Below are 20,552 nucleotides of genomic sequence, written 5' to 3' on the forward strand. Positions count from 1 at the left end.
AGGGCCTGAGAGGCTCTGGCGACTGATGAACAGCCGTTCCACATACAACTGTATGACATTTCCTCTCCTAGAGATCATTAGTATTACTATGGTTATTGTCATTCTCTTTCAGAATGGTCCTTCACCACTCAGAACTCCCAAGAAAGAAAGGTGGCATGAAATGGCACTTACTCTACAGGCCGAGTCAAGGTGGGGCACTGCCTACTCCGTCCCCAGGTCCAGACGGCATGAAGAACCGGGGAGTGGGAGGCTGGGAGGATCTGAACGTTTCCCTTTGGTCCCTCTTGGCCTTTGGCCCTCAGGCCAGGGTGTGTTGGCGACGCCCTCCCCTCCGCCACCCCTGAGCCCCTACCAGTAATCCTCTGTGCTTCCTCCTCTGCTGTAGACAGGGCCCTCCAGCTCCCTGGGGTTTGGGAAGATGTTCTCATGCTGAATGATGATGGTTTTGATCAGCTCATTCACGTGGGCTTGGCAGGACACCTGGTCGTGGCCCTCAGGCACTGACATCAGCGAGGGTCCGAAGCAGATGGCGAGGTTGTAGGGGTCCATCATGTTCTCTTCACTGAACTGTGATAAACTGGAGGAGAAGGGAGAGGGTGCAAGCTGGAAAGCATGCGCATGAATGCCCAGAAAACACAGCCAAGGGCAAGAACAGAAGTTCCACAAATTTGCCACCTGCTTTCCTGGGCATCAGAGTCCTTCCAGAAAGTAGGCAGGGGGACAAGAATAACCACCAGGAGCCAGGTCACTGAGGAGCCAAGAAAAGCCAAAGCAAAAGTGACCCCTTGCAGGCCTTACCCCCTCCTCTCTCTCCAGCTCCCCATTCAAATCCCACTTACCATCCCTCCCCAGACTTTATCCATCCAGCCCACCCTGCCTTGAGAACACGCCACTCTGCAGAGCTGGACACAGCTCCAACAGACCAACCCACTAAGCTAACAGGGCAGATGAAGACCCTCAGGCTGCCCTAGAAATAATAGGGTTAGAAGACACAAGCACTGTGCATTGTGTACTTTCATGCACAGCAAAATAATCAAATTATTAGGGATAGTCGATTCTAAGACCTGGACTTGTTTTACAAAATAGGTAACCTATTAGCTTTTAAATTTCAACAAGCCAGTCGATTTCTTTCTGGAACAGCTAATGCAATTGTTTTTCATTTTCATAATATCCTCCTCTATTATTACATTCAGGATTTCTTCCAGAAAAGGTCAGCATGCTGTTCAGTTTCTGCTCAGGCTTCCTCTGGATGTGGTCTGACTTCATCAGCAGGTATTCATTTATTCTGGAAACTCCCTCTTTTCATCCAGCAGCTGCTTCAACCACACCTCTAACCTTGGCCAAATACCCACGGCCTTCAGTGAACGCCAGTTCACTGAAGTCTTTCAGGCCACCCCAGTGGCAGGGGCTCCAACCCTGATCCTTTGCGCCTGGTAAGCCCCACTGGTCTCTATCTGTTGAGGCACTGGGGTGGGCCAGCTCTGGATATATCTCTCCTCCACCCTGTCCAGCCAGCAGAGCAGTGAGCTCTGCTAAGGGGTTCTGCCTCCTTCAGGGGCATCAGCAGGAAGTCCCCAGCACCTGATTCTGCTAGAGCTTGAGAAGATACCAAAACCCTCTGATGCTGAACCAGACGCCTGAGACTCAGCTGTCTTCATGTGGGTAGCTATACTTCAGAATTGGGAACAGTTTATTTCCAGTGTCCCACATCCAGATGCAAAGTACCAAGCTGGTCTCTCTAACTCAGTGGTTCTCGCTCTACTGAATGGTTCTACTGAAGATTCTGGTACGTCCTCCACCTCCCTTAGAGAATGCCTGAAGAACATGTGAAATGGTATGGCGAATGTGAGTAACTGTCATGGGGAGAACAGTCAGGACTCAGAATTACTGTTCTCTGGAACCTAGTCAAATGCAGGATGGGTGAGGTTATAGATCTGAGGGACTGGATTGCTTTACAGGATGTCATTAAAAAGTTAATTTTACAATCCTTCTCCAGCACCTGAGTTAAAAGAAAGCAGAGATTCAGAAAAGGCTGGGAGAAGTTTCTAGGTCTACTTCTCAGTCAAATAAAAACTGGGAGGAGAGACAGAGGAGGTGAAAGACAGAGGGAGGGAGGGAGGTGGGGAGAAGGGGAGGGGGCACAGGGGAGAAGAGCAGAGAGAGACTAGAAATTACCTTGGTAACCTCAGCAGGGACAACTGAGGCATGAGGTGCCTCAAGTTGCAGCCAATCCCAGGTTGGCCAACTGCTGGTGTCATGGAGGGTCAAGGAGGAGGAAGGCTCTGTTTTTGTAGTGTGATCTGACAATATTTTGGCAACATGGAAGGAAACCAGTACTTTCTGGGAAGTCTGGTGATCAAAGGAAAACAAGCTCTAGCCCTGAGAATCCCGGTCAAAGCTCCGTGAGAAATGAGAAACCCTGCTGAGCCTTCTAAGGCAAGGACTGCTTAAGCCATAGGCAGCTACAATAAACAGGGACAGTTTATTGTAGGGGACCCATCTTCATAGGGTGTGGTCTCACGGGTCCAGGTCTATCTCTTGCTCCCATTATAATATGGACCAAGAGCCTCGTCTTCCAATCCACAGTGGGAACTCCTAGGTTTAGGAGCCACAGCTCTTAACTTTTTGGGGATACAGGCTCCTTTAAGAATTTGACAAAAACTAAGGATTTTCTCCCCAGAAAAACTCCTATGTGTGCACATTCGAATACACACAATTTTGCATATTATGGTGCTAATGATCCTTGAAGACACTGAAGGCTGTATGTACCCAGTATAAGACCTCAAACACTGGGTTTTTATTTTTAAGGAAATGCCTAAACTAAAATAACACTGGTAATAGCTCCTTCTTTAAAAACATTTTTTGGTGTCAACTTATATATATATATATATATAATATATATATATATACTATTTCCTCTAAGAGTTGTGCTATGTTTCTATAGTTTCAGTCTACAACATTAGTGAATCTTCCTAGTTGATTTGAACTCATTAGCTTTTGTGCAGCTTCAAAAGGTTCAGCATCAAGGCTGCAAACAGGCTTTTTTGGGGAGAATGAGAAAATCAGGATTGGTATGGGACTCTTTTGTTTTTTTATCATGTACTATTCTGAAGTTTTTACTCTTTAATGAGGCACATTTGCATCTTTGGTTATATTTGAAAAGAAAAAACAAAATATCCCAAGAATTTTCAGGTCCAACACACCTGGTTTTGAGTCCAAGCCCCATTCCTTGCCGGTTCTATGACTTTGTCTAGTTCCCTAGTTTCTTCATCAGAAAATGGGGCCACTGTGTGCCTCCTTTATGGGGCTGTTGTGCAGAGTAAATGAGGTGATATATGCTAAGTATTGAGCACCACGGCCGGCACACAGATGGGGTTCCACAGGCATTTTCTGTACTTATAACATCTTGACTGCTGCTTGACACAGGACCCTTGGCTCTTGTCAGGAACGGGTGGTGGCAGGCCAGCTCACATTTGGCAGCAGCTGATTTGCAAGGGTCTACCCTCTCCTCCTGCGAGGCATGCTCTAATAAGCCGAAGGCTCTAGATTCCAAAATCAAAACTTTAAATCCTCAGGGAAAGCACTAAGCTTTGGACAGACTATTTTAAATACATGATATTTCACTTAAAAACCTTGAGCTTTACAGGCATCAGGGGTTTGATGTGGCAACAACCAATAGACTAAGGGTAAGATATTATGCATCAGGTTTGATTACAGGTTTGAAAAGAATGAAGAGATATAATCTGCCATGTATAATCTGCCATGGCCCAGGCAAAACGTGGGGCTGAGAGTCCATCGGGCCTTTAAAAGCTTTCACAGTGAGAGACTCCGTAACTTCCCTCCATAAAGCCACAATTTGACAGCCTTCCCAGACTTCCCAAAAGGCCCCCTAAGAGACCAGAAGTAAAGAACAATTCTGCCTGATTCCTTCTGATGGTCTTGCAGAGGCATGCCCTCACCTGCCTCGCCCACCCTCCGTGCTCCCTGACCTAGTAACCAATTTGCCTCTGTCTCCTTATGTTCTTCCTGTCTTCCTTCCTATGCAGTGGATTCCGTCCTCTCTCACCTCCTCAAAAATGTCACTCCAGCAATTGTCCCCACTCTCTCTCCTTCATCATCAGTTCTTCTCCTCTGCTAGGTCATTCCCGCCAGCACAGAAATGTAGTAATACCACTTATCTTAAAAAAGGACCTCTCTCTTAATCCCATGTCCACACCAAATTACTATTCCATTTCTTTCCTCCTCCATAATGAAATTCTTTGGGCACTATCTGTACCAGCTGTCTCTGACTCTGACTCTTCCCCACCTCTTTTGCTGCAGACGGAATTGTGCCACACCCCCACTTCCTGTGTTGAAACCCTAATCTCCAATACGGCTGTATTTGGAGACAGGACCTTTAAGGAGATAGTTAAGGTTAAAGAAGTTATAAGGGTAGGAGAGCTGTAGGAAAAGGAGCCCCGGCTGGGTGGCCCAGTTGGTTGGAGCACCATCCCATATAGCAAAAGGTTAAGGGTTCGATTCCAGGTCAGGGCACATATTTAGGTGGTGGATTTGATACCCAGTTGGGGTACGTATGGGAAGCAACTGATCAATGTTTCCCTCTCACATCGATGTTTCTCTTTCTCTTCCCCCCTCTCTCTAAAACCAATAAACCTATCATCAGGTGGGATTTATAAAAAGAGGAAGAAACAAAAAGGCAAAGACACCACAGCCCTCTCTCCCAGTGTGGACACAAAGGAAAGGGCAGGTAAGGACACATTGGGAAAACGGCCATCTACAAGCCAGGGAGAGAGGTCTCACCATAAACCACTTCCCTGCTGGACTGATCTTGATCTTGGACTTCCAGGTTCCACTACTGTGAGAAAATCAGTTCCTAGTGTTTAAGCCACCTCGTCTGTGGTGTTTTGTTATGGGAGTCCTGGAGGACGGACACCTTCTCCCCCTGCCCTCCCCTTCTTTATCTGATAAAATACACAAAGCCTAAGAGTTACTACTTTAACTATTTTAAAGTGTACAGTGGCTTCTCGTTCATTCAAAATATTGCACAACCATCACTGCTGTCCAGTTCCAGAACATCTTCATCACCCCAGAGAAAACCCTGTATGCATTAAGCAGTCACCCTCCATTCTCCCTTCCCCCGAGGCCCTGGCTAATGACCCTGACCCTATGGGTCAGACTATTCTGCACATTGAACATCAATGAAATGATACTACATGTGGCCTTTGTGACTGGCTTCTTTCACTCGATGGGATGTTTTCAAGGTTCACCCATGATGGAGCAGCATGTGTCAGGGCCTCGTCCTTTCTCTACCCTGGACACTACCCTACTCTGTGGACCTCTCCACCATCAGCACCCTTCTCTCCCGAAACGACACTTCTCCATCAAGACAACACTCCCCAGGGTCACCAGTGATATTTATGCTGCTAAATCATTTTTCAGCCTTTTCTCTTTTAAAAAAATATTTTATTTATTTATCTTTAGAGAGAGAGGAAGAGAAGGAGAAAGAGTGGGAGAGAAACATTAGAAAGATGTGTGGTTGCCTCTCATGCATCTCCTACTGGGGACCTGGCCTGGACCCCAGGCATATGCCCTGACTGGGAATCGAACCAGCGACCCTTTGCTTCACAGGCCTGTGCTCAATCCACTGAGCCACACCAGCCAGGGCTCAGCCCCTTCCTTAGTTGACCTGTCGGTACATTTAACTGAGTTCTCACACCCTCCTTGAAATACTTCTCTTTGTGGCTTCTGGGACACTGTTCTTCCCCAGTTCTCCTCCTACATCGCCACTGCCCACTGTCCCCTGCTCAGTGAGGTGTCCCCTGACCACTGCGTATTAAAGAGCAAGCCCGTCATCCCCACCCCTGGTGCTCTCCAGCCCCCTTACCTGCTTTACTTTTTCTCTACAGCCCTTTTCCTCTGCCATATGATATGTGTGCTTGTCTGTTTGGTCTGTGTTCCAACAATAGAACACAAGCTCCACGAGGTCAGACATTAACTATGTAGCAGTCTTAGGTAGCCAGTAACTGAAACAGGGCCTGGTACGCAGTAGATGCTAAATAAATATGTGTTAAGTGAATAAATACATAAGCATCTATGAATCTCCAAGACAATCTAGCCACAATTCTACTTGTCTGACTCATACAGAAGCCAAAATACTCCCTCTGAAAACTAAAACAACCCAGACAGAACCTTGCCAATAAGGAGGCACTTGAGATTGGTCAAGTTTAGAGGAAGACTTGGCTTTTCTGGACAGCAGCGAGCACAGTTTTAACCATGAAAGAGAAGCATCACTGAGTCACCTTTTTAGATTGTGGAGCAGAGTCTGAGGACCTAGAGTGGGTGCTTCTAGGCCACAGGTGGCAAACCCAGGGCCCAAGGGCCGAATTCACTCTCCACCTTCTTTTCTCTGGCTCGACACCTTGTTCCTTGCCCCTAGTTAAGGAGCAGTTACATTTATACAGTCCTAAAATTACATTCGGCCCTTTGAAAGCAACTGTGAGGCTGATGTGGCCCCTGGTGAAAATGAGTTTGACCAGGGCACCTCATTAAAATACAGATTATGATTCACAGGTCTTGGAAGGGGAGGGACTGAGATTCTGTGTTTCTAACAGTCTCTCGACTGACACTGATGCTGCTGGTCATGCCTCTCCAGAAGGCCTTGTTAATTATCCTGTATTAGCATCTGCATTAATTAATAACCTATTGCTGTGTAACAAATGCCCTAAAACTTAGCAGCTTAAAACTATAAGCATCTAGCCCTGGCTGGTGTGGCTCAGTGGACTGAGCCCCAGCCTGTGAACCAGAGGGTTGCTGGTTCAATTCCCAGTCAGGGCACATGCCTGGGTTGCAGGCCAGGTCCCCAGTACCGGGTGCTCTAGAGGCAACCACACACTGATGTTTCTCTCCTTCTCCCCTGCCACTTCTCCTCTCTCTAAATATCAATAAATAAAATCTTTAAAAATGTATAATAAAAAAAGATTTAAAAAACTATAAGCATCTATTATTATGTCATACGTATTATGGGTCAGGAATCCAGGTGCGGCTGGGGACCTGTGGCTCCAGGTCTCAGGAAGACTCAAGTGAGGGTGTCGCCAACTGGGGGAGAATCGCCTTCTGGTTTGTGGACCTCATTTGATTATCAAGAGACTAGAGGATGATTATTTCTTGAAATTTGAAAAAGGCAGGTTTCAGAAGGCAAGCAGTGGCGTCAGCAGCAGTGAGAAGAAACTACCCACATTTGCGGGCGGGGGTGGGGAGCTAAAACCCGCTGGGTGGTAGAAACGAGGTGAGTCCCACAGTCCCTGCCCACTGGTATTTACACCCTGTGTAATTCCCTCTCTTTGAGGGTAGGCTAAAATCTGTAACTTGTTTCCAGTGAACGGGCTATTGCAGAAGTGATGAGATGTCATTTCTGAGGTCGGGTTACACAAGACTGTGGCTTCTGTCTTGGGTGCTCTCACTCCTGTGCTCTGAAAAGCCAGCTGCCACGCTGTGAGCAGCTCTGTGGTGGTGAACTGAGAGAGGCCTCTGGCTAACAGCCAGCCAGGAATGGGGTTCTCAGTCCAACAGCCTTTGAGGAACTGAATGCTGCCAACACCACATAAGTGACTGTGGAAGTGGTTCTCCCCCCGTTGGGGACACCCTCAACTGCACCTTCCTGATCCCTGGAGCCACAGGTCCCCAGCTGCACCTGGATTCCTGACCCATAATACCTATGACATAATAATAGAGGCTTATAGTTTTAAGCTGCTAAGTTTTAGGGCATTTGTTACACAGCAATAGATAATTAATTAATGCAGATGCTAACACAGGATAATCAACAAGGCCTTCTGGAGAGGCATGAACCCAAGGTTTACGCAGTGGGTTAGGCAGTGGGTTCACTAGTTTTATACACACACACACACACACACACACACACACACACACACATAAATTTTCTTTTTGCTTCCTTGAGATTGAGGATGTGTGCAACCTAAGACCAAAGCCTGAACTAAAACACATGCACACCCAGGACCCGGAGCGATGACGGAAAAGGATCCTGACATCTGGGACAGGAGCGGTCTGCCAACTACCTACACCTGTTGGTAACTACCACTCATCGCCTGTCATCATCCCAAGGAGGTGATCTTCTTTATCACCTGTGTCCTGCATTCCATTTACTGTAGGAAACACTGTGATTATTAATGCTGCATCTTTTCAATAACTTAATCTTCTTTAAATCAGACAACAAAGTAGAACAAAACAAAGTAATCATTCAAATCCATGCAATTCCCATTTTTCCTTCAAAAGTGGCCACCATCTCCATGGCTACATGGTGCTCACTCCACTGTTTCTTCCCTCCTGCAAACCCCCGCCCTCGGCGCCCCACTTCCTTTAAGCAGTAAGAAAATGTGGGGAAGAGAATGAGGCCATTGTGTTCATACACACGTTCACCCCAGGACCTTCCTGCTCCCCACCTGTTCACCTACCACTGTGGTCCTTGCTCTAGGGAGCAGACTAGGCTCACTTTGAGGGCAGGTAACAGTCAGTGAGGAGAAGAAACAAGGCTACGGGCCTTGAGAGTCATTACCAGACTTCCCATCGCCATGAGCCCGCACTGGGCAGTATGCGAACACCCTACACTCAAAGGCAGCGGTGGTGCTGAGTCAGGACCTGGCTAACGAGTGGAGCAGACACGGCACGTGGAGGAGGCAGACTGCAAAGCCAACACCTTTGTCACTCTGCAGTGCAAGGCCAGAGGAACAGGGCTAGAGGACAGTGTGGGTGACACAGAAAGGCCTCAGGCTGAGGTCACTAACCCAGACTCCTACAGAGTGAGGCCGACTTATAAGCAAGCTGAGGCTCATGAAAAGGTCTCTAAACATGTATTCATTTGAAGCAGAGGCCAACCAACTAGGGAGACTCTTCATTTTCACAAAGAAATATGTGCCCCTTGGTCTAATCTAGTTCTCTCTTTTTGATAGATTCATGGATCTAGAAAAACATTTCTCTACTATATAAAAAACCATAAAGCTAGAGTGATGATAAATGACAACTGAATCCAGCCTGGGTACTGGGGTGTGCTGGGGGGCGCTGGGGTCTGTGCTGAATGGGGCGGGGCCTGCCTCATCTCGGCAGCAGTCCTTATTCCACAGGGAGCTGCTGCCACGTGCAAAAGGCGGATCCAGTATTGACGGATTTAAAAATGTTTAACAGAAGCTAGAAATCCAGATTTTTTAAAAAGTTAATCTCTGATATTTAAATGTCTCAATATTGTCAAGGCATAGTGGACTGCAAGGAAACACATCTACAGGCCTTATCTGGCACTCAGGTTGCCCATATAACGTCTGGCCTAGGAGGCCGATGCTGGCCCAGAATGAGATGCTGCAGTGATAGCAGTGTGGAAAGACAGATGCCCAAGGGAAGGAGTATCATATGTCCTTGCATGCTGACTTGGCTGTCACATGGCGACTCCGACGCCCCGGACAAGGCCACACTGCTTGGATGAGATGATCCATCCAAGCCCAAGGTCCCCTCAGACTGACTCTTCCAGTTCCACCAACTCCAGGTTTCCCCACTGAGCATCAAACTCCTATATTCAGCTGTTTATTGAGAGTCTGCCCTTGGAGGTCTAACAGGTACCTCAACTTAACATGCCCACATAGGCACCTTCTCTTGATTCCTTCCTCCAGACCTGGTCTTCCTAACTCCACAGATGGCATCACTACTCCCCTGTTGCTCATGTTAAAAGGCAGAATTCCTTTTGTTCCTCACACTTTACACCCTATCCATCAGGAAGTCCAGTCAATGCCATGTCAAAATAGATCCCAAGCCTGACTCCTCTTCGCCACCCTTCATCGTTGCCTCCCCAGTCTGAGTCATAGGACCCCGTCCAGCCGAGATGGCACAGTAACCTCTGAAGGGTCTCCTTGCTTCTCTTTATGGTCTTCTCTCTTACAGTAACTTCTCCACAAAGCAGCTGGTAGGTTTTTAAAGAAACATATAGAGCGGAGCATAACACTCCTGCTTAAAATTGTCCAGTGGCTTCCCAAATCCAAACCCGTTATATTCAGGACTTGACGGTCTTGAACAGCCCTGCGGCTCCTTCCTTCATATCACTTGGGCTGCTGCTTGTGGTGCATTCTCGGAGGGGCTGTTTCTGACTGTCCCCCTACAGTGGCTCTCCCTTCACCCCTGCCCCAGTCAGACCCTGCACTCCATCCCTTTACTTATGCTTCCTTATTTTTCTTCTAAGTACTTAGTACTACCTGACGTTTCTGCTATTATCTGTCTCCTCCTCTGGAATGAGAGCTAAATGATATCAAGGCCTTTGTTTCTTATTTTACAATGTATTCTTACAGCTTACATCTGTGCCCAGCACATAGTAGGTGTTCAGTAAACCTTTGTTCAGTTGGATGAACTGACACAGTTCCACATATAAGGTTCCAGTGGCCAAAGCCAAGGTCTGATCCGGCTGTTCACTGGGAAGTCTACTCACTGATTGAGGAAGGCAAAGAGGTATCTCATGATAATCAGGGTGGTTTTGGGCAGCACCAGGAGGACTTTCCGGATGTGCAGAGCTCTCTCCTGTAGGTTGTCCATTGCTGAAAAGAAAAAAAGCCATGTGTTACTCTCCACTGTGCCTGAGACCCTGGGGAGAAACAGTAAGAAGGCCCTTATGACCAGCAGGTGTAAGACAGAGAGTGGCCAGGTCAAGTCCACACCACACCGGTGCACTGTGTTAGGGTTTCACCCCTGTGGCTTCTCAGGGTGAGGTACATGCTGGGCTTTAGACACTTACCAATGCAAGACTGAAGGTATAGGCTCCTTGGGCACAGATGGGGTTGGAGATATTTCCCAGGCATCTACCACCCTCTTACTAAGACAACCACAGACTAAAAACTGTCCATAAACCTGCTATGACTGGTTGACACCCAGCCTTGGAGGGCCTATGTGTGGGGAAGGAGAGAGCCTGGGCAGGTCCTGTCCTGCCCACGCCACGCATGCGTCACCTTATCCTGTGGGCAAGTCTGGCTCATCTGCTCCGCTCCCTGTCTAGCAGACAAGACAAATGTGTCCACAGACGAGAAATGGCTGCCTCTACGTCAGCAGTGATATCTAGAAGATCTGTGGCCCCAGGATAGTGGCCTCCATAATGCCCAGCTTCCCCACCCCCACAGTATACCTTGTGTATATATTATGAGTATATTTTTATAAAAAAGAAATGAGGAGCAGTGGATGAGGAGCACACTCAAGGGGGGAGTCGGGCAGCCGAGGTATCTCATACTGTCTTGGTAGCCTCAGTCTACTTGAGACATTCTACCCAGGCCCAGTCTTAGAAAAAGACATGAAGACAAAGGGGAATGCATATATTGAATCACCCGCAGAACTCATTTCCACTAGATTCCCACAAACAGTGTGTCAAAAAATAAAACGGGAGATTCCCGAATGCTCTGGGGTCTTTTGCTCTCAGAATAACAGAGAAGGGTAGTGCTCAGGGCATGTACCGAGCCAAACTGGAGACTCGGCTGCGAAGAGCAGAGCATGGAAACTGGTCAACCTGGGGAAAAGGATCTTTTCTCCATTTCCAAGGCACTAACTTTTCCAGTCTCTGGAGCCACCATTCCAATGGGGTGTGATTCCAGGATGACCTGGGATTAATCCAACTTCCCATGGATTGTTTTCCATGGAAAACAAATGAGAAGATATTCCAGTATGATGAAATGGCCAGGAACAGCTCTCTAAGCCCCACATTTTAGAGTAAGAGGAGGATAAAACAGACTATACCTCTCTGTGCAAAAATATATTGCTACTTTTAAATGTGCAGAGGGCCTTTATTCCTAGGAGAACACATATTAAAATATCTAGCAAGTAAACTATGCCATGTTTAAAGAAACATGCAGGAAATATTTGTAACACTTCTGCTTTTGCCCTCTGTTTCATAAAAATCACAAGCACTAATGTATAAGCTTCCAATAACTGAAAATGACTCTGTCTTATATATGAGTATAAACGTATTTGACTGAAGAAAGATTAAGCCCAGAGAAGTAAAGGAATTTCAGGTAAATCAGGAAGAAAAAAACCCAGGCACTCTGACATGTGGTTTTAGATTCTTAACTAAAATGTTATTCTTCCTCCTCCCCCACCAGGGGATGAAGGAGTGATGAGGAGAAAAAACTTCACTGGAGAAAAGGAATAAAGGAAAGCATTACGGCAGAGCTTAGAGAAAAAAGACCCATGGAAATTTATTATCTGTTGCTACAAGGCGCTCTGGCCCAGAGGCAAGACTGAGGCCGGGACGGTACTTACTGACGCAGGCCATCAGGTCATGGAAGATGTCCTTGGGGAAGAGAGGGTGTTCCAGGCCCCGGAAGTAGAGCTTCAGGACGCCAGCTATGGAGTCCATGTCATGGTCGTTCTGGTCCCCAGCCAGGGGGTCTTCTCCTGATAATAAGCAACCCCCCCAAAAAAGGGAAAGAGAGAATGAGGTACAACCCATAGGATGAATCAGAGGTGACAGGGGCAGGAGTGACTTATTCAAGTCCTCATCCCAGTCTGTCAGCTCTCTGTCCAGCACAGTGGCCGTGACAGAGGCAAACCAAAAACAGAATACAGCAAAGACTGCTCAGGCTCAGGGCCCCGTGGGCCAGTGGAGAAGCACAAGAGTCTATTAGCTTAAATTCACTTATGCCAGACTAGCTCAGGACACTCCCTGTGGGCTGGGGATGGGACATAGCAAGGCGCTCTCATAAGAATCATGAAACCAGGCTGGGATTGAGCTCCTGGGGGAAAAAAATGAGGCCAGGAAGGCCGGCCGCTCTGCACAGCTCTCACTCTTCCTGGCCTGCAACAAAGGACACCTACTTACAAGAGAACAATCACACAGGAGCTCCCTATGGAAAATTTCATATCAAATGTAATTAGATTTAATGATTGGACCAACCTCAAATTGAAACTATATATATCCATTATAGTGACGGAAATTGCCAAAGCTTGCCCATTACCTTAATAGCCCACAGAATAATAAATGGACTACGATGTACAGGAGCATTAGCCTTGATATTAACTGCCACCAAGGGTTCCAAATGAAGCCATAAACCGCCCAGATACCACAGTTAACTTCTTGGGTTTCGGCAGATCATCCACAGAAGGCAAGATGAATGCGGCTGAGGAGGAGACAGCTGGGATGGGTGTTATCATCTCCCTGCATATCTAGGAAAAGATGTCTGCAAGGGAGCAGGTGCTGGGCTGAAGAGAGGCAAGCTGGCTTCCTAACCTCTGGGTACCTCTCAGGGGAGAACAGGTGAAGCCAATACTTCAGGAGGCTGGCAGACACTTGGTCTTATCTTCCAGGCTGTTTCCTCACCTCTCTCAAAGGCGTTCTTAATGTCATTCACTTCCACCTGGGATCCTGACACCCGGAAAATCCCCTCATGCTGCAGTCCTGGAAAGTAAGGGAGAAGTGATCAAGGAGAAGAAAAAGCAACTCCACATAGCTGCATGCTTAGTTGCACATCTATCTCTGCCAGCCCGTGTATATTTAAGTGCCCTTTCTGTCTTCTTTAGGCCAAAGGAGAACACATGTGCAAGGATGGTGGAAAGTCACTGGAATGGATACAAGGCATTAACCTAAAGAAAGGACTGAGTCAGAGACTTAAAGAAAGACATGTCTACACCTGGTTCCACTCTGACTCCTGGAGAGATGATAAGGCAAGTTCCTTCCCCAACCTTTGCCTCTGTGTTCCCATCTGCAAAATGGGGAAGTGACCCTCTGGTACCTTCTTATCACCCAGGATCAGGAACAAGAACCTCGGGCATGGTAGGCAAGCCATTAGGTACCATTGACGGAGTGTCGTAGGTCTGAGATTACAATGATTGCTTTAGCTGTTCTAACACTGTTCAGCTGCTCTAGGGCACAATGCTTTTAATACTTATGAAAAAGGGAGGACATGAAAAGGCAAGTGGTCAGTTAACAGACAGAATTGCTAGGCACTGTGCTAGCCACTGGTTTTTGACTGCAGCTTTTCTCTAAAGACAAACATACATCAATGTTACACTATGATAAGAACTTAGTAGACATAATCATTAAAAAGTGCATGTATGGTGATAGCTAAGAAATGCTTTCATACAAAGAAATCAACTGGTTCTTAGAACAGCCACGTAAGAAAGGTAAAAGGTGACCAGCAACCCCATTTTCCAGATGAGGAGACTGATGAGTTATGAACAGCCTTAAGATGCCTCAGTGATAAGAACCAGTGCCAGCACGCAAACCCAGCACAAATCAGTGCTGCACTCATGCACTGATTCCTGACACCAGGCTGTGGGGCCTGGGAAAGCGAAAGTGCAGAGAAGACCAGGGCCCACTTGTTAGTGTGAACACGGATATGGGTTATAGAGAGCACCGCACATGCAACTGCAAACCTGGTAAGGGACCCAGAAAGCACATCTTCAGTGCTGGGCCCTAGGGTTGGACTGAACTAGCATCCGTAATCACAGCAGGCCTGTCCAGTTTTTCTCAGGAGTCCTGCGTCTCCATCTTGGGCATGTTGCCAAAGTCTCTCTGTTATGGCACAACCCCTCGCAAATTATGATGTCAAAAAAATCTCAAACAAGTTTCTTTTTAGGAAAACAAAAGAATAAGGCTACCTTTTGCCCACTGTTTTAGAGCTACCCTCTCGGTGAGGGGTGACTCAATTCTAAGAGCTAGACCTTTGAAGGTAAAGCACATGGACAAGGACTGAACTCCTGAATCCCAATGAAGCAATATTAAGAAGCAAGGGAAATTTACTGTATTTTGCTGTGCATAATGCGCTACCTTGTATATAACACACACCCGTGTTTTTGTGCACATTATATAAGAATTATTATACCCATGGTATGTAATCATTATACTCATGTATTATGTGCATCCTCATTTTTCTCTCAAAAATGTGGGCAAAAAAAGTGTACGTTATACATGGCAAAATACAGTAATTACCTGGCTTGTAACAGGACTTGAGTTGCCTGCTCATTTAAGAGAATTTCCAGAATATTCTTCACAAGAATGGGAAGCCTGATAAAACCCCATTAGTAACAGTATCATATTACCATATTAGTTGTTACACATAGGATTAACAGCCACATAATGTTTAATCACAAAATGTAAACACGGAAACAGCCACACACCCAGTGAGCTGTCAGAACCATAGCAGAATATAAGAAAATGTCAACTCAGGGCCAGGCTGCTTAGTGTGTTCTAGCTGGTAAAGCCAACGACTTGCTAAGAGAGTTGTAATCTCAGTGCTTTTTGGTAAATTGGGGCCCAGGACAAGGAATCAGAGGGAGGTTTATTGGAAATCAGGCCGAGGCCTGAGACACACTGAGGGCCCTTTTGGTCTGGTTTCTTTCCCTTCGAGAGCCTATGCTCTAGAAGGACTGTTCTGTGTTCTTGCTCAAAAGACAAAGGTTTCAGTATCCAATCTAAAGATTAGAAAAGTACAAACCTTAATAAATGGTAGGTTTCCAGAAAGTAAAGGGGAAAGAAGATGGCTTTTTATTATAATGCAGGTAAGGCCTCACATAACCAAGCTGACACATCCATGATCTTTTTCGTGTTATCTCAGTATAAAACCAGTCAGACGTGGGTATGTGATTTGGAAATGGCACAGAGCCTTGCATTTTGTCCTGCTGACGGATCCAGCTGTCGCCGGGCACTGCTCTCCTAGAGAATCCTTGAACGAACTGCTCCACCACTCCCTCCTGCTCACACTGCTTTACTCCCTCCCTCCTGAAAACGGTGGGGTTCTCCCGTCCCAACTCAGTCTCCCTTGTTCCTGACGTCCCTTCTCCTTTACGTCGTCCTGGACCACCTAGACCACCATTTAGGGATGAGCCTCAGCTTTCTCATAATGGGGACTGTAATATCCACTTCCCAGAGGACAAGAAAACAGTAAGAATGTGCGAATTCTAACATCTGCTGGGTCACAAACACTTCAGAACTGACCAAAGTTATGGCCCCACCCCCATTAAGTTATCCCCTATCCCACACACACGTACATTTTAAGCACAGTTTTTAGGGAGTTTGAATACCTTGAGTCCCTATTTGGCGAAAAAGTTAAACGGAATAAATGTTGTTTTGAACAGCTATAATGTAGTAAGTCTTTTTCTTTAAATCAACAATATATTTATCTACTTCCCCAATCCTAGAATACATATAGAATGGCTTCAAAATTGCTGCCCCATGTCCCCATGATAAAAGTGACCATAGTAATACAGCTCTCTTTGCCTTTAGACTTACAGTATATAATCAAAATACTATTTTCCAAAGTGACTTATTTTCTTCCTCATGTCCTCAGGTGGTTATGTTATTTATTTGTAATGCAGTTAGGTTTTTATTCCATTCGGGGTTTTACTCCCATCCTTGCTTTAAAGTTTTTTTAATTTATTGATTTTAGAGGAAGAAAGGAGAAGGGGTGAGGGAGGGGGTAGAGAGGGGGAGAGGGAGAGAAAGAGAGAAAGAGAGACACTGATTTGTTGCTCCACTTATTTATGCACTCATTGGTAGATTCTTGTATGTGCCCTGACTGGGGATTGAACCTGCAACTTTGGTGTATTGGGACAATGTTCTAACCAACTGAGCTACCTAGCAGGGCCCATCCTTGTTTTATTTATCCATTTATTTATCTTTTAAGTATGAGGAACACTAATATAGTCCTAAAAGTCAAAATTTCACACAAAAGAGCAGACAGAGAACTGTCGCTCCCCTCCCATTTCCCATCCCCCCATTCTTTCCTTTTCTACCATCTGTGTAGATATCCAATAAAATACTAGCTTTTGGATTCATCTTTCCTGTACTTCTTGCAGAGTTGAGAAGATACATGTATATTTGTACATCCTCTTCTTTCTTGCATGAAAGGTAACATGACTTCTTTTATCTTTTCAATTTTTTAAATTGATTGAGACAGAGAGAGGGGAAGGGAGAGAGACATCAATTTGTTGTTCAACTTATTTATTCATTCGCTGGTTACTTTTTGTAGGTACCCTGAGCAGGTATTAAACCCTCAACCTTGGCATATGGGGATGCCGCTCTAACCAACTGAACTAACCTGTTGGGGCCAAAGGTAGCATGCTGTAGATACTCTTTTGCATAGTATATCCTGAAATCTTTCCCTGTCATTTCCTGGAGATCCCCCTCATTCTTTTTTTGTAGCTGCACAGTATTCCACTGTGTGGATATACCAGTTATTCAAACACTCTTCCATATAAAGGCATGTAGGTTGTTTCTATTTTGCGATTACAAATGACGTTGCAGTACATAACCTTGTGCATATGTATTTTGATGATGTTGGAGGTGTATCTTTACAGTAAATTCCTATAAGGATTGCTGGATCAAAGGACAACTGCATTGCAGTTTTGCCAAATTCCCCTCCAAAGGGACTGATGGATTTGCACTGTTGTCAGCAGTATGTGAGTACACCTGTTTTCCTAGAGCGGCACCACAGAAACGTGCTAAGTTTCTGTCTCCTCATACACTGTGTGTGTCTGTACAGGGACAGGGACATTCAAAACACAATATCCAAAACCTGTCCACTTCCAGCAACCCATATTTAACAGCCTGGTCCAGGCCACTGTCATGTCTTCCCAGGGCTATTGCAGACACTTTCTTTGAAAAGCTCATGCCCTGTTCAAAATCCTCCAGTGCTTCCCTAACTCACTCAAATAAAATCCAAACACCTACCTCAGCTAACGAAGCCCTAAGAGTCTGCACACTCTCCTCCCTGCTCACTCTGCTCCAGTCACAGGGTCTCCTGTGTGCAGGTTCTCACACGTGCCAAGATCTCTGCATTTGATGTTCCTTCTCCCCTAAACACTCTTCTCCAGAGACCCACATGGTTCATTCCCTTACTTCCTTCAGGGCTCTGCTCAGATGTTACCTTAGGTGACCCTAGGCCTTTCTCCTGAAACTGCCTAGTACAGTGTCCCCTCTCCATTCTCCATCTCCTCACCTTGCTTTACTTTCCTTCATGACACTCACCAATACCTAGCATATTGTATATTGTTTATTTATTGACTACACAAATGATCCTTTATTTCTTTGTCCTTTAGTAGAATATAAGGTTCATGAAGAAAGGAACGCATTGCTGACACACAATGAGCAATCAGTGTATATTATCTGTTGAATGAATGAATGAATGAATGAATGAAATGCACGGATGAACGATTAGGGATTCAGACTCTCATCTTCTTACTATCCTTTACGCACAAATAACTCTTTCTCCCCTGAACTTGGTTTGGACTTATCTTTGCCAACTGCTTGACCATTAATCATTACTATCTTGTGAAATTTCTTATATTGCCATTCTGAATAACTACAGCTTATCACTTTTAAACTTTTCACTTGCGTATTTATTTTTTCCCAACTATTTAAAACCAGGTAAAACCAACTATTTTTCTCCCAATGTATTTAAAACCAGGTGAAAACAGCAACAGCACATTATCCCTGTTTTTTGTTTTTGTTTTTTCTTATGTGGCAGTGCATGGTGCCCAGCATTGATCAGGGGCTTATAAATATTTGCTGATTGTTCAACAGTGATAAAAAATGCTGTTACTTCAAGTAATAGAGATAAGATGAAAACCGCAGCTGATCAGAATGCAGTAAGTCATGGACATGCTAAAACAATTACTATTCCAAAAATGAACACGAGCAGTGGTCCAGTTTTTCAGGAGAGAGGAAAAGAGAGAGGGGGAAAGACAATGGCTGCCCCTGAATTGAGGCCAGCAATGATCTACATACCAGCTTACCTCCTAGAAGATCGTTCTGTCTCTTTTCCTATAACTAGAAAGGGTAACACCTGAAAACAATTTCTGATACCTAGTTCCTAGAAATCTTCATGGCACTAGCTTAGATATCATCTGTGTTTTCTAAACACTCAATTCTCTGGAAATTCATCTCTATACTAAATTCTGTCCAAGCAGCCTAGAAGGTGCTGAAGAAGGAATTAAGTGGCTGAGATTCAGTTTTGTCCAAGTGGAAGATAGTGTCATTTGACGCAGGTTAAGAAGGAGCTAGTCCCTGTAGACTCTCAAATGTGAGTTACAACTTTTAGATCAGCTACTAACTGAGCTCTTGGTGATATTGCATCTGGTGAAACCAAATCAAAACAAAACCCAAAAGGACTTGTTTGCAAACAGTCTGATGCAAAAAAGCCAATGTGACATAACAGTCAAGGCCGTGCAGTGGGAGATACAGACACGTACGAAGACAGTGAGTAATGGTGAAACTACCGTCACACATCACACCAACTGTATTAATTCACATAGCAGTTGTAACTTAAAACTCATTCTCAGGCTAGAAAAAGAAGTGTGGTAAGTGGCCAAGGCATTTTGGGTCAAAAATATGATGTCTTTTTCTCAATGTCTATGTGTGGCCATTCTGAGAGAGAGAATATTACGTGAACAAATAAGATTTTATTCCTTTTCTGAGAATGTCAGGATGGGAAGTCTATCTCTACGCTTACTGTTCAAAAAATTCCTGCAAGTCCCTCCCAACTTTGCATGAATAAGGCCAAGGCTGGATCCTGCTCACCGTGTCTGCTGATAAACCGGATACAGCTTTCTACCACCAGAGGAATTGCCTGGCTGGAGTCCTGAAAAGCCAAAGAGAAACACAATGTTAGGATCTTTAAACAGGGATAGCTGAGGGTCAGAGGAAATGGGCCAAACTGCGAGGAACTTGTCTCAGCTGGATCAGTGGTTGGTCCACAGGTCCAGCATCTGACCTATCCTTTAAGCTCCAGAGCACACACACAACCATCTACTTGGAATGCCGCACAGATGCCTTAAATCCAGCCTGTCCTTTGTGAAACCGATCTTTTATCCCAAATCAGTTCTCTGCCCTCAGCCATCCCATCAATCAAAAATACATTTTGTCAAGTTTGCCTTCTAAACATCTCTCAAATCCATTCCCTTCTCTCCTTCTCATCACCACCAACTCAATCCATCAACATCTTCATTCCCACCCTTAGTTGTCTTCCAAACCACACTCTTCTTCCTTTATATAGCTGTTAGGTGATCTTTAAAAGTGTACATCTGATTGTTTACTGTCTAGGTTAAACTCTGTAAGACTTCTTGTTACTTTCTTTACATAGCTTTGCACGTCCAGGGTCCTTCCTGCCTTTGCCTCATTTTCATCTTCTTATGCTCTGCCCCCAGTCTCTCTACTTCAGCCACACTGGCCCCTCTCTGCTCCCCACGTAAGTCCTCCTTGCCTATGGTTTTGCATGGGCTGCTCCTGCAGCTGAAATGCTCTCCTCACCCCGAACCCCTACCCCTTGGAGTCTCAGTGCAAGCACTACACTTCCTCAAGGACGCTTTTTCAGACTCCCCAGATGAGATCAGGGCCTGGTCTACAGGGTCTCAGCACCTTGAACTTGGGCCTCAAAGCCCTGATTGTGAGTTAATGGTGTGGGTGTATTTGTTTGCATTTGTCACCACTACAGCTCAGCTCCCCAGGGCAGATCCTATGCCAACTCTTTGGTGTCCAGTGCTGGCATGATTTCTCACATAATGCATGCCTAACTAATAGCAGTTAAGGG

At 45.6% G+C, this 20,552-nt stretch overlaps 1 protein-coding gene across 9 annotated transcripts in view; it reads right to left on the bottom strand.

The window, feature by feature from the left end:
- Positions 1-20,552, bottom strand: part of SRGAP2 (SLIT-ROBO Rho GTPase activating protein 2) — a 252,003-nt gene that overhangs the window by 16,749 nt on the left and 214,702 nt on the right. For all 9 annotated transcript variants that reach the window (XM_037155440.2, XM_037155438.2, XM_037155443.2 and 6 more), the window contains exons 14-18: positions 19,544-19,604; positions 13,346-13,423; positions 12,289-12,423; positions 10,478-10,583; positions 353-577 (exon numbers count right to left, since the gene is read on the bottom strand). In XM_037155440.2, the coding sequence (XP_037011335.1) occupies positions 353-577; positions 10,478-10,583; positions 12,289-12,423; positions 13,346-13,423; positions 19,544-19,604 (605 nt within the window). The remainder of the gene's footprint in view (positions 1-352; positions 578-10,477; positions 10,584-12,288; positions 12,424-13,345; positions 13,424-19,543; positions 19,605-20,552) is intronic.

The sequence above is a fragment of the Artibeus jamaicensis genome, unplaced genomic scaffold, assembly GCF_021234435.1.
Source record: "Artibeus jamaicensis isolate MK-2021 breed Jamaican fruit bat unplaced genomic scaffold, CSHL_Jam_final contig_475, whole genome shotgun sequence".
NCBI lineage: Eukaryota > Metazoa > Chordata > Mammalia > Chiroptera > Phyllostomidae > Artibeus > Artibeus jamaicensis.